Source organism: Cupressus sempervirens, chromosome 5, assembly GCF_028749045.1.
Source record: "Cupressus sempervirens isolate cs-2001-9-10 chromosome 5, ASM2874904v1, whole genome shotgun sequence".
Taxonomy (NCBI): Eukaryota; Viridiplantae; Streptophyta; class Pinopsida; order Cupressales; family Cupressaceae; genus Cupressus; species Cupressus sempervirens.
This window is the reverse complement of record NC_143122.1, coordinates 354,098,805-354,115,616: the sequence shown is the minus strand read 5'-3', so window position 1 is coordinate 354,115,616 and position 16,812 is coordinate 354,098,805. Positions and strand designations below refer to the sequence as shown.

The window sequence follows — 16,812 nt, the reverse complement described above, 5'->3', positions numbered from 1 at the left end:
TATGTTTCATGTTTATGTATGTTAGATTCTATTTGATGATGTTATGGTGTTTTTAAGTTATATTCAATAAAGGGTGCATGAAATAAGTCTTAAATTGTTAAAATCTTTACATTTAAAGGGTTTTTTCAAATTTGCCGATTCATCGCCAATTCACCACCGATTCACGATTCGATTCGACCGTGCCGATTCCGATTCACGTTACTATGGTTATGATAGATCAAGTGATTTCACTCTATGTGCTTATACTGATGTGAATTGGGCAGGCAGCATGGATGATAGAAAGAACACCAATGGTGGAGCATTCTTTCTTGGAGGAAGATTGGTTTCTTGGCTGAGCAAGAAACAAGATTGTATTTCATAGAGTACAGTTGAGGCAAAGTATGTAGCAGCAGCAAATAATTGTAATCAAGTCATCTCAATGAAAGGGATGCTGAAGAATATTGGGATTGAATTTGCAAAACCTGCTATCATATACTGTGATAACACAAGTACTGTAAGTATGTCCAAGAATCTTGTATTGCATTTTAAGACTAAGCATATATCTATTAAGTATCATGTCTTGAGACAGAAGGCAGCAGAAAAAGAAATTAGATTGGAATATGTAAGTACTAAAGATCAGATTGCAGATACCTTTATGCAACCCTTACCTAAAGATACATTTGAGCACTTGAGAGGTATGCTTGGGGTTCTGAGTAGATGACGCAGAGAGTGCATCAGTCTAGTGGTACAGAGCACTATTGTTAGACTAAACTAAATGTTGATGCTCCCTGTATGGGGGAGTATCTGTGATGAGCTAAGTCATTGAGGACTCTTTGTACTTGGTATCTAGTATTTGGTATTGAATAGTAGTGCCTTTGGACACTCGAGTTGGTTGTAAATTGAAGCAGTAAATTAACATAATGAAGGCTTTGTCATTGATTACAGTAAGGGAGAGAATGCATGCAAAACATCTCCTAAGTATGAATAAAGGAGATATGTACATGAATGAGGGAGTGGCATTTATTAGGGAGATTTAGAAAGATTCATGTAAGAAAGAAGAAGGAATGTCTCTATAGGGGAGATATGCAGCATGAAGAACTCTGATGTATTGAAAGTTGTTTAATGTGAAAAATTGTTGCCAGTCCTAAAGAAGAAGAAGTTGTTTCGTGAACAACTCATGATACCGATCAAGAAGATATTGAACAAAGCAGTGTTCTAGAGGTTATTAGTCAGATTTGATTGATGAAGAGGATTTGAAAAGTTGAGAGCAACAATGGCGGTAGCAGAGTACTATTTGGTATTCTTGGAACTTAAATTTTTTTTCCATGTTGTCATCAATGCCAAAAGGGGAGGTTGTTAGCATGAATGTTGATAGTATTCCTTTGGGGGAGTATCCTAAGCATTGGTGAGCATGTGGCAGTATTGATATGTTGCATTCATGAATGTGTTTGTCATCGATGTCAACATAGCAATAAGTCTGTAAAGACTGACAGAGTAGCAAATAGAGATCATAGTTGTACGGACAAGGTTTTTCTTGTCAAATGATGCGTGATCATGGGCATGTGCTACACTATGTTCAGATGACGAACAAGTAAGTCGAAGATGTACGGAAGTTACACCTAATTTACAGAGAGTAATACAGAGACAGAGTACTTGAGAAACGGTTTTTGATGTTTGTATTATATCTTCTAACAGAGATATAATCTAGTGATGTGCAATCAACCAGTGACATTAGAAAGACTGATGGTGACATTAGCGGATGCACAAGCCCTAGTATCGCACGTGTGAGAAGTTGTATAGACTATGAGCTGACAGTGTTATTGTAATTACAAATTAATTAATTATCTTACTGTAATTAATTGAGAAAGCCTCAAGGTCAACTCAAGGAATTATTTTGAAGATATGGTATAAAAGAAAGATGTTTTCCTTGATTGTAGAGAGGTATCAAGTGTATGTTTCATGCGAAGTGCAAAAAGGAGCAAAGTGTTTTGAGAATGCAAGTAAGCAATCCAAGAGATTATTGGATGTGAGATTTGTGATCTGTTTACAAGATCAGAAGAAGCAAAAGTCTGGTTGACAGGATAGAGAAAGAGGAAGAAGTTGTACTATCCATTTTTATTATTTTGCAAGGAATAATACAGAGATCATTTGAACCATAGATGGAAAACTCGCCGAGTACTCGGCGAGTTTTTAAAACTCGCCGAGTTTCCTAGCTCGGCGAGTTTTTAACCAGTTAACTCGCCGATTTAAAAACTCGGCAAACTGGTAAAAACTCGCCGAGTAATCGGCGAGTAGTCGGCAAAAACTCGGCGAGTTTTTCCTAAAAACTCGCGGTTTACTGGTGAACGCGGCCTGTGAGGATTTAAGCGGCAGTGAGTGTGTTTTTTCTCATTCTTTCTTGTATTTGCATTGTTTAGAACCTTGAGGAGTGAAGAGAAGAAGGTTTGGAGGCATTCTTGGCTGATTGCAAGTGATTCAAGGCGGATTTGAGTGGATTGTAGAGGATTCTAACCGATTTTAGAAGACAAATTTCTTTCCAGGTATGTTCATCTTATCATAGTTTGAAAACTTTTTATAGTTTTATAACAAATGTTCTTTTGTTTTTGTTGTTTTTTGTAAATGTTTTCAAATCATTTAAAATCATTTTGAATCATTTGAAACCCTAGCTTCTAAGGATATGGTTGAAGTTTGTTGTTTGCTAAGGATATGGTTCAAGTTTGAAGTTTGAATCATTTGAAACCCTAGCTTCTAAGTTCTAACTTTGTTTATTCATTTCTCTATATATTTATGTGTAGGGCAACGGTCAACCATTAAAAAAATGACAAACCCACAAGAAGAGTGGCCACAAACACCATGCCCATCTGGATATATAGGCACTCGACCTAAAAATGCAAGAGATAAGGCATGGCGGTATGCCTATGAAGCTCCAAATCCAAATGATATTGGGAAGGTGATATGCATTCCCTGTGAGAGAATTATTTCTGGAGGCATAAACCGCCTCAAATACCACCTTGCAGGCATAAAGAAACATGACTCAAATCCTTGTCTCAAGGTAACTGATGAAGAAAAAAGATTCATCCATGCCCTACTTGCAGCTGCTGAAGAGAAAAAATTGAATAGGGAGAGGGCAAAAATAGCTATGAGGGCAGCCATAGCTGAATCTGAAGGAGCTCCTTTTGATATGCAAGAGGAAGAAGAAGCACTTGAGAACATACCCGGATCTCTTCGTGGCCCACGGATCCGCAAACAAAATTTCTCTTTTACCGGTTCCACTTCTTCTACATCTCCTACTTCTTCATCATCACCATCTAGATCCCCATCAGGGATAGGTGGTTATTTTGTGCCCAGGAACACACCTGGAGCACAGCCATCATTAGAGGGCACTGCATGGTTTAAGGAGGTGCATGAGCAAACTGATATTGCAGCAGCTGATTTTTGGTTTTTCAACAATATCTCAATGAATGCCGCTGATAGTCCCTATTGGGTCAATATGGTGAATGCAATGACAATATCAGGCAAAGGGTACAAGCCGCCTAATCGCAAGGATATGAGTGGAAGGTTAGTATTTTACTATTTAGTAATTGTAAATAATTGAGATTCACTTTAGTTCATTGTTATATTTTAAATCTTAATTGTTATAACTTATTTCCTAATTTTTTACTAACACTTACACTTTATTTAATATTACACTTAAATTTTGTAGGTTGCTTGACAAAGCGGTTGGTAGGGCAAGATTGTTGATAGAAGACCAAAAGAAAGAGTGGAAGAAGTATGGCTGCACCATTTTATCTGATGGGTGGACAGATGGAAGAAGTAGAACCATTATTAACTTCTTGATTGCTTGCAAAGATGATGTGGTGTTTTGGAAATCTGTCGATGCCTCCAACAAAGTGAAAAATGCAGCCACATTGGCTTTAATGTTGGAGAATGTTGTCATGGAGGTGGGAATAGAGAATGTGGTGCAAATAATCACAGATAATGCAGCAGCATATGTGGCAGCAGGTAGATTTAATTTTTTATATTTGAATCAATATGAATCATGAATGTAATGCTATGGTATTATTCAATTTAGATTTGATGTAATTTGTAAATACTAAATATGGAAAGTTTGTTACTGATTATTGATTTTTTGCTAATCTTTTAGGTAGAATCCTCCAAGAGAGGCATCCCACACTTTTTTGGTCACCTTGTGCAGCACATGTCCTTGACCTTCTTTTAGAGGACATAGGAAAACTTGATTGGGTGAGTCCAGTTGTGGAAGATGCTAGGCGAGTCACGAAATATATCTATAATCACCCATGGGTTCTCAGTTTGATGAGAAAAGCCACTAAAGGCAAAGATTTGATGAGACCTGCTATGACAAGGTTTGCAACGGTCTTCTTGACGTTGCAAAGTATTCTTGACCACATATTGGCTTTGAAGCAAATGTTTGTGTGTGCTGATTGGGTTGCTTCACCTTACTCAAAGAAGCCCGAAGGAGAAGCTGTGGCACGAATAGTCTTTGATGATAGCTTTTTTGCAAAGGCTAAGGAGATTGTGGAGGTAACTTCATTATATTTTTAGACTTTTAGTTTATTCAAGTTTCATTTTCAATTCATAACTTACTATGTTATTAACTAATTTGTATTTTTCAAATTTCAAATGTAGATGTCTCTGCCCCTGGTTCTAGTCTTGCGCACATGTGATGGGCAGCAATCCCCAATGGGAGGTCTTTATGAGGCCATGGATAGGGCGAAAGAGGCTGTTAGAAGTTACTATCACGGGGACAGTCTCAGATTTGACCCCATTTGGGAAATAATTGATAGGAGGTGGAACAATATGCTCCACCAACCTATTCATGCAGCAGGCTACTTCCTCAATCCCAAATTCAGGTATTATGATAATTGATTGTCCTTGAAGTTGGGATTTTAATAAGTCTTTATTTTACTTTACTTTTTAAGGTTGTGTAGTAAGACTTGATATCATTTTCTATTTGTTTTAGGGCTGATGATTCCTACTCAGATCCTAATGGAGAGGTCATGGAAGGTCTCTCTAAATGCATTGAGAGAATGATATCAAGTGAAGAGGAGAGAGACCTTATTGTGACCGAACAACAAATCTATGTGGAATCAAGGGGTCCTTTGTTCTCTTCTATGCTAGCAAAGAGAGCAAGATCTACTCAAGCACCAGGTAAAGCGTCAAACATTAAAACTTTTGCTAATTGATAAGTTGTGCTTCTAATTTTGTTTTTTATTGCTTTATAACTTTTTAAATTTTGTTTTGCAGATGCTTGGTGGGCAAGTTGGGGTGGCAATACCCCCAATTTAAGGAAATTTGCTCTCAGAGTCCTATCCCAACCTTGTAGCTCATCCCATTGTGAGCGCAATTGGAGCTTATTTGAGTCCATCCATACAAAGAAAAGAAACAGAATGACTCAAAAACGGCTTAATGACCTTGTTTATGTGCACTATAATCTTAAGTTGCGCATAAAAAAGTCACAGCTCTTAGAACTACCTGGTCCGCTTGATCTAGATGAGATAGATCCTTATTCTGATTGGACAGCACAGGAGCCAAGTCCATTGTTTACACCAGATGAGATCACTGATTTGGAGAGGCAGGCCATGGAGGGGGAGGTTGACACTGATTTTCAGTTCACTATGGATGACATTGAGGATGAGGACGAGGATGATGATGATTCAGGCGAGGATCAGACATTACCATTAGGAGGAGATGCATCCTCTTCCAGGACGCCGAGCCAGTCAGTAGGGACGTCGAGCGAGGGGGCACAGCCACAGAGTTCACAGTCACGCAGCTCACGCCCTATCCCAGTGCGGGGCACTTCTTCTAGGACTAGACCCCCTCGCTTTCCTGCTAGTGCAAGTGGAAAGAGGAAGATGTGATTGGCATTGTCACATTGTATTGATGTATTTAGACTTTTAGTAGTTACTTCTAGTTTGACAGATTGAAACTATTTAGTAATTTACTATTTTGCTTCCTACCATGAGCATTCTGCATGAGAATGCAATTTTGTACGCATTATGCATTTATATATATCTAAACTTTGTTTCTTTCTTTTGTATTGTCTTTAATTAACTTATTAGATGCATCTTCTCATTAAATTTTGCAAAATAAATGTATTTTTAATTAAATTTCAGCGGTTTTTTAGGTTCCCGAGTTTTTCCCGAGTTTTTTTTTTAAATCGCCGAGTTTTTCCCGATTAAACTTTTGGGGGGCTTGGCGAGTTTTTGCATTTGGCGAGTTTTCCAACTATGATTTGAACAGTGGGTTCATTGGTCTTTCCCCTGAAGCTGTTTGGACAGTGGGTCCATCTGTCTTCTACAACTCCTAACAAGGTTGGCATAACTCCTGACAAGGTTGGAGTCTCCTAACAGGGATTCAAAGTCTTCAAAGTCTCCTAACAGGGACTGATATGTACTAAATGTTGTTATACTCCTAATAGGGTCCATCTTCTAACAAGGAATATTTATATTAGTACATCATCTTGTGAGTACCATCCCCACCAGGGTTTGCCTTTTGATCAAGGGTTTCCCTAGTTTACATATCTAGTGTTAATTGTGCATGAGTGTCTTCTTGTGGCTTCTGGTTATATTGCTCATATGGTTAAAGTTTAATAAGGTTGATAATTGTGATATTAGTTGGATAACTGATTCAGCCCCCCCTCACCCTCTCAGTTATATTGGTGGACTCTATATTCTAACAGTTCATGTGTTGGATCATGTTTTGTTTTGTTCAGCACTCCAATCACTAGAGCAACTAGAGCCTCCCACCAGAACCTCTCATAAACTTAGATCTTTTCAATCACTAAAAGCTCTTCGTCATCATACTCACTAAATTAAATCACCTACCCGTTTCAAGTTGAAATTAACCTTCCACTAGCCCATGGATATAGCTCAGATAGTTTAGCTATTGAAAGACAAAAACAAGGGTTACAGGTTCAATACTCAGATTCAATTACTGCTGAAGTCAGGGCAGCTCATGTGGCCAGACATTATACCAGCTGTAATATTAAGATCCAACAAATTGAGTACCAGCTAGCACCAATTACACCATACCCCAAAAAAAGCAACTTTCTAAGCACTGGAAGATTCTAGGCATTGCACTCAACAATCTATCACAAGTGCTTGTGCATCTCACAAGCCCCAATTAGATTCAAGCATGCCATCAGCTAAAACTTTGACAACCCCCTTTCCCAGGAAGTGGTTGTTTCCATCCACAAAAACCTGGAAGATTTTAGCTTATCTATTCTGATACCATGTTAAAATTCAACACATAATATGCAAATTTGAAATCCCACTCCATTTGACCAAAAAAATTAACTGTCAACCTTCAACCAATCCTGCGGCTAGAGTAGCTTAAGCTGCATTACATGAACTTCTGAAAGTACAACGAGAACTATAAAAAACTGAGCTATAAGACACTAGTGTCTAAAAAAAAAAAATTTTACATCTATTTAACATAAAGAAAACTCTACATATCTATCACTGCTGTCTGCTTAGGATAAAGCAGAAAAATAAAAAATGTCCATAATCCACCCAACAGAAAACTAAACGTATATATGACTTCTGCCTACCCAGAAAAAGGCAGCAAAACCAAACAATAGTTTCAAATCAGAACCACAAATATACTAACAACAATGCTAAATAGCCCAAACAGAAGTTTCAAATATTATAAATGGATTCTATTGTTTGCTTTTACAAGGCCAAGCAGGCAGAAATAATCAGTAAATTACGTTCTGATTTATTTTTTCTGCAGCCTTGGAACAAAATCCAAGTGACCCCTAAAAAAATCTCTCTTCTTTTTCTTTGTTTTAAAGCACTGGAATTTTTTAGTTAAAGATTGTTTTTTCTTCTTCTTTGCTATAGTTCAATGTTTCAAGCAATGTGGATATAGATGGCATCCACAATAAGTTAAGTAGTGACAAGAAGGACCCCACTCTAGAAGCATGGTACTAGGTCCAGAGGCCATCGATCATAGTTTACAATTATTGTTGCTGAGGATGAGAGAAGCTATGAATCACCTCAAATAACCCCTTGGAAGAATCCTTGACCAAGATGTATGGGTATTATACAAGAAATGGAGGTTATTCTTGATTTAGATGAGAAGAAGAAATCAGGGGAAAATGGTGCATCTAAGGCAACTGAAACTGAATTGAATTCTCCTCATGACATTAAATCGCAATACTACATTTCAAGTGAGGTCATATGGTTATTAGTGTACACTGTAAACTCAATAAGATCTAGATATGGAGGTAGTTTTGATCAAGTAAAAACAGGTTTTAAAGGACCCAAAACCTTTTACATAAAGTCTAGAGAGAAACAAAGAAGAAAGCAACAGAGAGAGCTACCCAGAGCAAACATGAAACAGACCTCCAAAAAATACATCCAAGAGGTCACTCAAAGGACTGCTGAAAAAGACAGCAAAAAGCCAGCTAAGAAGACTTGATCAGGTCAAGCGCCTGGTCTGCAAAGATGTGCATATTTTCAGCCACGGCCTTCACCTCCTCCGTAGTTAATCTCAGCAAAGATATGGAGGTAGTTAACCTCCTAGTGACTGACAAATATAGGGATATGTGTGTTTAAAATGATAAAAAGTAGGTATTTAGGGATTCCAAACATACAAATATTTCTGTACTGTATACAACTGATAACATTTGCATTTGCACATCTGGATGCACATACACACCTGTAGATTTAAGCTACTTGGTTAAACGCATTTTTGAGATATCAATACACAACAGTATTCACACATTGGATATCTATCATTTCCAGAACAAAGTTGCAGACATACACAGGCATATGCATATACACAGTGTATATCTATCAGTTCCAGAAAGAAGCACATACATACATATATACACATTTGCATATGAGTTGTTAAATGGGTATTCGGGATTTTTCAAAAAGCATATTTGTGTCAATACATGTCCTTAACTATACATCGGTCTTCCAATAATGGGCTGTATGCACATAAAATATCCAACAACAAGAACTCCGAGTACCAACTTACATCATCTTTGATGGGAAAGGGGTAGATGGAAGAGGTCTAAAGAAAATTGGGAAGAAAGTGTTTGAAATTATGAAATATGTATCTTTTTCACAACTAGGCAGTTGAATTATAAATGTACATGATTCCAGACAGCAAAAAGCTCGCAGTGACATTCTGGCCAAATAGGTAGATATACTAACAGCTGCTTCTTTACAAGAAGCATTTGAAGAGGGAAAGGTTGGAAAATCAGGGAGCTCATCATTTAGATTCATTGCAAAACATCACGAGATCAAAAATTGAAAATGCCAAGGTGTCCCAGAAGCTATCTTTGACCTCGTCAGACCTTAAGATTCTTCTAAACTATTCTGCATGCAGGTGTAAACATGAAAGTATTGAATGTTTGAACTAATTCTAACAAATAACTACAGACACTTTCAATTCTTAAAATGAAAGAAGTCTAAAGAAAATTGGGAAAAAAGTATTTGAAATATGTATCTTTTGCACAACTATGCAGTTGAATTAAAATGTACATTCTTCGAGACGGCAAAGCTCACAGTGACATTCTGGCCAAATAGGTAGATATACTAACAGCTGCTTCTTTACAAGATTTGTTTGAAAAGGGAAAGTTTGGTAAATCGGGGAGCTCATCATTCAGATTCATTGCAAAACATCAGTAGGTCAGAAAGTTAAAATGGCAGAGTGTCCCAGAAGCTATCTTTGACCCCATCAGACCTTAAAGACTCTTCTAAACTATTCTAATTGCAGGTGTAAATATGAAAATATTGAATGTTTGAGCTAATTCTAACAAATACCTACAGGCACTTTCAATACTTACAGGTACAGAGAAATAGGATTTGTAAAAATATCATGGTTGTAATATAAACTTTCTGAAATAGGATTTAATAATAATAATAATAATAATTTTTAAAAAATTATATTAAGCTTGTTTAACCTCCCATTTCAGGAATCGAACAAAAGATCTTCTTATTACAAAGAGAAGCAGCAACCGCTGCACTGCAGGCCAATGCCTTCAAAAAAAATAATAATAATAATAAAATATCATATAATATAATTAGTAATTATAAAATAATAATATTTAATAAAAATTTCAAGAGGCATGCAATGACGAGTTGTAATTCCCTCAACATAATATAAAAGGGATGAGTTCATTTGAAAGGAAGATATAGAGGAGGGAAGAAAGAACAAAGAAAAGAAATTAATGAGGCATTAATGGAAAAATAAAGGAAATGGGAAGAAGATAATGAAGTGAATCTTTCCAAGGGCAGCAATGATGAAGGGAGAATCTTTCAAAGGGCAGCAATGATGAAGGGTCGCAATTCTTTTGAAGGGTGTTAATTATGAAAGGTTGTGACTCTCTTAAGAGGCAGAAATGATGATGGATTGTGACCTTTGAAAGGGTTGTGATGTTTTTAAAGGGTGGTAATTATGGAAGGTTGTGACTCTCCTAAAAAGCAGAAATGATAGGTTGTGACCTTTCGATGGGTTGTGATTCTATTCAAGGGTGGTAATTATGAAAGGTTGTAACTCTCTTAAGAAAAAGCTAAGTTACCATATTCACTCGAAAAACAAGAAATTCAACATTCAATTCGCTCAAATTCGAAGTCGGTTTGAAATAGTTACAAATTCACATGTTACCATCAAAATCCCCTGTAAATTCATAGTTTCAAACCTTGGTCGAATTCGGAGGAATTTTAAATTGAATTTGGTTGCAATCAGCGGAGCCTTGGAGGAATGTGGAACGAATTTGGGTGAATTTTGAGGCCACGTCATCTTACTGACTTGTCAACTTAGTTTTAGGCAGCAACTTACATATTAAAACCTAAAACGACACCATTTGGGATTTTTCCATATTGCAACCCACCATTGGTAGCGATAGCTTGGGATTTTTGGCAAGGACAATTTGGATGCGTATGTTTGTTGTTGGCTTGGTCCGAACCCCATTGGAAGGAGCTCGTCCCCATTTATTGGCTTGGTCTGGATATTATTTGATGATTTTTTATAATACATTGATATTTGATCCAAAGTAACGAGACTCGGACCCGACTCTAACTCGGCAAGGGCAATTTGACTCGTGACCAAGCTCAGACTCGGTCATGACTCGATATATTAATAGAAATACCGTAGAGAAATATAAAATATTTGATGACTTGGCAAATCAAGGTTGCAGATCATTTTGACCCGGCAGGGGTAACCCGACTCAGGTGACTCGCGGCGAGTCCTTTCAAGGGTGGTAATTATGAAAGGTTGTAACTCTCTTAAGAAAAAGCTAAGTTACCATATTCGCTCGAAAAACAGGAAATTCAACATTCAATTCGCTCAAATTCGAAGTCGATTGAAATAGTTACAAATTCACATGTTACCATCAAAATTCCCTGTAAATTCATAGTTTCAAACCCTGGTCGAATTCGGAGGAATTTTAAATTGAATTTGGTTGCAATCAGCAGAGCCTTGGAGGAATGTGGAACAAATTTGGGTGAATTTTGAGGCCACGTCATCTTACTGACTTGTCAACTTAGTTTTAGGCAGCAATTTACATATTAAAACCTAAAACGACACCATTTGGGATTTTTACATATTGCAACCCACCATTGGTAGCGATAGCTTGGGATTTTTGGCAGCGGCAATCTGGATGCGTATGTTTGTTGTTGGCTTGGTTTGAACCCCATTGGAAGGAGCTCATCCCCATTTATTGGCTTGGTCTGGATATTATTTGATGATTTTTTATAATACATTGATATTTAGCAACGTCTATACAGCCACGAAAATGCACTTCCATATGAAGGAGAGGACTTAGTTAATTTTTTTTAAAGTTAGAAAAAGCAATGTAAAGGAAGTGCATTTTCGTGGCTATACAGCCACGGGCTTGATATTTGATCCAAAGTAACGAGACTAGGACCCGACTCTAACTCGACAAGGGCAATTTGACTCGTGACCAGCCTCAGACTCATTCATGACTCGGTATATTAATAGAAATACCGTAGAGAAATATAAAATATTTGATGACTTGGTGGATCAAGGTCACAGGTCATTTTGACCCGACAAGGGTAACCCGACTCAGGTGACTCGCGGCGAGTCTCATTACTATATTATTTTGATCACATATGAGTCTATGACTAATTACTGACTATTATTATTGACATTGGTGTTTTAAACATTTTTTAACCAAAACATTCATATGGTGGTGTATTTTGACATTTTGTCATGCCATTCGAACAAAATCGATAATATATGTGGTGGTGTATTTTGCTAAATTGCTTTATATTAGCATAATGGTGTATGAACTTATTTGTTGCAGCATATTTTTACATATATATTTTTAAAACAATTAAAATTAAAATTCTTGTTCGAACGAACCCAAAATGAATCCGACCCCAGCCCAAAAAATTTTGAACAAATTTCAAACCCGAATGTCAAACCCGCATTAGAACCAGCAACATAGAGAAAAAAAAAATGATGATGGTTTGAGACCTTTAGAAGGGTTGTGATTCTTTTCAAGGGTGGTAATTATGAAAGGTTGTGACTTGTAAAAAGCAGAAATGATGATGGGCTCTGATCTTTCAAAGGGTGGTATTTATGAAAGGTCTTGACCATTGTGAAGAGGTGTGACATCCCTCCCATGAAGATACAAGGCAAGAAGACCACCACGGAGGAAGACATTAAGGAGTCAAGCAATAATTCCAACCAATCAAAAAGTATACAGATCAACCCAATCAGCATAAGCACTCATCCAAAGTGCAGAAATCAGCATTCAAGAGGTAAGTGGCATTGGGTCAGATCTGTCTAATTTACAACAGCGGACTGAAGACATATACCATGGAAGAAACTTCCCCAACTACAAGTATAGTGGGCAGACAACGGCAACCCAATAAGTGGATATTACAGTGGTACTTCAATACAAATCAAACAAAATAACAGGGAAACAATTTGAAGCCAGAATAGAAAAGTTAATGAACAAGAATATGGCTGTATTATATATAAATAGATATATTAAGAGTTACCCAACGATGTGGATACAAGGATGTGAACCTAGTCCTTGTTCCTTCAGAGGAGAAATACATTTCAAGTTAATTTAGGGGAATAATATTATTATATATCATATGCACCACATGATCGCGGCATGGAAACGTTGCAACTCTAAGAAACTACCAGTTACAGGATACATGAGTGTTTAAAGTTGAATAATCTGATAACCAGCAAGCATTTTGAGATTTCAAAGCCCGCAGACATTTGCAGACGCATATATACATTGCATATCTATTATTTGCAACGCAAAGAAGTATGACCAAACACAACACATTGTATATCTGTTATTTCCCACATATGCAGACGCATATATACATTGCATATCTATTATTTGCAACGCAAAGAAGTGTGACCAAACACGTACATATTGTATATCTGTTATTTCCAACGCAAATAACTATGACCAGACATAGAATTTATCTCTGTTTTTTCCCCAAAGCAAATATGCAAGAACGACGCGCATACAAGCGTACATATATATCTCTGTCATCTGCATATCTATAAGCATGTATATTTGTATGTGGGCTTAAGCTCCTCCAAATATCAATACATAGGATATATACGTTGTATATTTATCATTTCCAGAACAAACCGGTAGACACACCCAGAGACATAGGCATTTATACGATGTATAGCTCAACAATCAGTTCCCAAAAAATAAAAGAGGCACCCACAAACACATTTGCACAAAAAATGCATAGATACATGCAGGTGTACATTTAAACCAATTTTTAAATGAGTAGTCAAGATCTTAAAACAAGCATGTCTGTGTAGACATATGTTTCATCTTTTCACAATGGATACCATACAAATTAATAATCCATCAAATTTCCGCACCAAGAAGTACATACACACAGGTACAATATTAAAATATTGCATGTTTACATCTAAATCCAGCAAGTGGGTATTCAAATTTTCAACACTTACAGCCCAATAATGCTCATTAGAAAGGTTCCAGCCCCCTCTGTAGCGCTTGAAATGATCAAGTGGGTCGCGTCTGTAAGTCCGGCTCTCTGCTAATATTAGCGAACTGTTCTTCTCCACAATAGCAGGCGCCGCAGCAGGCACGGACGACTCCAAAAACTCCACACCTAGCAAGAACAAATATCTTCTATCATTAACTCTGCCAAATCATTTTTACTTGTTCTTCACAAGAAAAGCGTCTGCAACTCTCACCATGAAATATAATCGTTTCATCTTCCACCGCAAACGCATCGTGAAAACTGAACAGAAGCGTCACCAAGAGTATACACATTGAATATACGTCCAATGGCTGTTGTTTCAGGTAGGCCATTTTATCACTTGTTTTTTTTTCCTTGGATTCAGCGAGCAGTAAACTTTTATGTTGTAGTCGGTGTTATATAGGTACCTTCCAATATCATCATTTAATTGAACTTTATGAATAATAGGAGCATAGGCAAACCAGCTGTCGTGCTCAGGCTTGACACGTACCAGTATTTGAAAATATCTTTTTTTATTCGTTGGAGACGCGGATGACCGTCATCTACTTTGCGTGTTCGCCCAAACGGTAATGTGGGTCGTTATTCGATCGTGGGCTTAGGTGAAACAAATTGGAGGATATATACTTAATGAGTATATGCCGTTTGCCTGAAGCTGTGAGCCTAAATCAAATTTAAGGATTATACTCAATGAGTATCTAATTAGCCGCTTGGAAGGTTTCGTGAATTAGCATACGACTGATACTCGGATTTTAAAATTTCAGAGGCCTGCTGTTTACCAGGTGTTCTTTGTACTGGAGTTTTTTACTGCTAAAACCATTGAAAACAAAATAAAACTATAAATTTCCTTGCATTTCCCGTATAAATCGGCGCATTGCTTTGTTTTAAATCAGCCGATGTATGCCATTTTGCCTCCACGGAGAATCCACGCGAATATATAATAGGGACTCGTAGTTGTCTCTTGCTGTGCTGTGACGGATTGATTGATGAGGAAAATTCTTGTTTATAAAAGTTTGATTTCTGTTAGTATTGGATTTGTTTTCAATTTAAATATATGTTAAATTTTGACTCCTATTTGTTTTTGGTGGAGGTGTAAATATTTGTCTAGAGAGAATAATTGTTTATAAAGCTTTAATTTATTTAAGTATTTTAATAATATAAAATATTTTTTAATTTATTTAAGTATTTGTAATAATATATTTTTAAGTTGGGATGATCTATTTAGAGAGGTGTTGAAATATCTTTTTTTGGTGAGATTTGTTTATGGAGTTTTATGTTTACATGTTTGTTAAAATGGTGGTTTTTTTTTAATAAAAATATTTTCAAAGTTTTTTTAATGTTTAAGTGGAGGTGTAAAGATTTTGTGAGCAAAAGTAATAGTTTTCATGTATTTGACTTATGTAGGTGTTAATAATATGTTTACAAATTTTAAATATTTGTAAAAACGTATTTTTTATTTTAGTACTTATTGAATATGGAAGTTTGAAGGGTGTATCAATAGAAAATAATATTATTTTATAAATAAATGATTCATATAGATATTAAAATCACAATTTCTAATGAGTAAATTATCTATAAGCAATAATGTTCATTACTTGGTATGCTTAGGAATAACAAGCTATTATTACTAACTAGCACTTTCCAAGGCTTTTCCCCATCAAGTGCTCTAATAATCCATATTACAACAAGGGTTATACCATGTTTTCTCAAATAATTAAGACCTACTTTGTAATGGCAACAATCTATGGAACACCAACCTCATTTAAGTAAATGTTTCTATGTTTCTTACCCTTTCCATCTGACTACAAAAAGTTTCTTATTTTATTTTTAATTTCATTAATGTGTTAGCTTCTGAAAAGCCAAACAACAACATAATATAGGATTTATGAAGATGTGTGCTTTACTTACCTCTATTAGGTCTTGTTGATATAATTAACTATGCAGTACATTTAGTTGTGCTCTAATTTTCTTATGTATGTATTTTATTTCATTGAATGTAGAGGCTCCCTAATAAAATATTATCAATCGTATCCGTGCAATCTTCAAGGGTATTAGTTAGTATGGGCCCTTGTAAATAAGATTGGTACAAAGTATTGATATTGTTCACTTAAGACTCCAATTATGTGTGTCATCACACATTTCTTCCTCGTCTCATTGGTCATTTCTTCCTCATCTCACCCATCCATGTATTTGTAACCTCTTCTAGAATATCGCCATGAAGTGTTGAAACCTAATTGTATTCATTTATGTTAAAATTGATTATACCTTTGGATTCAAAATAAGTGTCCTAATGAATGTGTTGTATCCCTCTGGAGTTGCAACATTTTGTTTCTAACACAAAATCTTCCAATTGCTTCAATTTTGTTACATGTTATTTTAGAATGTCTTTAGTATCTATATTGTACAAAACATCCCAGTTTAACCTCTCACGCTCATTTATCAACAATGACATTTTATTGTTACAACGTAGAAACATCATTTTCCTAACATATATTTAGCCTTTTATTGTTTATCTTCTATTTTTCTTTCGTCTTCTTTTGTTTCCATTTAGAAGTCTAGATATCCTTCATTTTTACCCATTTTTACCCTTTTACACTGGTTTGAAGAAATGGGTCTACTTGGATTCTTCCAATAATGGTTTAACTTGCAATGGGTTATAAGCAATATCCTTTTCATTCTTCCCTTTCCTTTTCACTCCTTTCAATATCTACTCACTAATAATCTTCTTGAACTCCTTGATGTGAATTTTCCTTTCTTTAGAGATTGGGATCTTGTAGTTTCTCCCTAAATTGTTATATAAGTTATGGTTTTTCTTTCACAAATTATCCATGTATTCTTTATAACT

General features: G+C 36.1%; 2 protein-coding genes across 3 annotated transcripts in view; one reads left to right on the top strand and one right to left on the bottom strand.

Annotated features, from left to right (window-relative positions):
* Nucleotides 1-14,342, bottom strand: part of LOC149556190 (uncharacterized) — a 46,078-nt gene extending 31,736 nt beyond the window's left edge. For both annotated transcript variants that reach the window (XR_016364646.1, XM_089830317.1), the window contains exons 1-2: nt 14,185-14,342; nt 13,936-14,099 (exon numbers count right to left, since the gene is read on the bottom strand). Coding sequence is in view for 1 of the 2 variants with exons in the window: in XM_089830317.1 (XP_089686443.1) it covers nt 13,936-14,099; nt 14,185-14,302 (282 nt within the window). In the remaining variant the exon portion in view is untranslated. The remainder of the gene's footprint in view (nt 1-13,935; nt 14,100-14,184) is intronic.
* Nucleotides 1,308-6,030, top strand: LOC149556191 (uncharacterized). Its single transcript, XM_089830316.1, has 6 exons — nt 1,308-3,537; nt 3,683-3,981; nt 4,124-4,521; nt 4,627-4,850; nt 4,961-5,148; nt 5,245-6,030. Exons 1-6 carry the CDS (start codon nt 2,798-2,800, stop codon nt 5,856-5,858), a joined length of 2,463 nt encoding a protein of 820 aa, XP_089686442.1. The 5' UTR covers nt 1,308-2,797; the 3' UTR covers nt 5,859-6,030.
* Nucleotides 14,343-16,812: the final 2,470 nt, after the last annotated feature.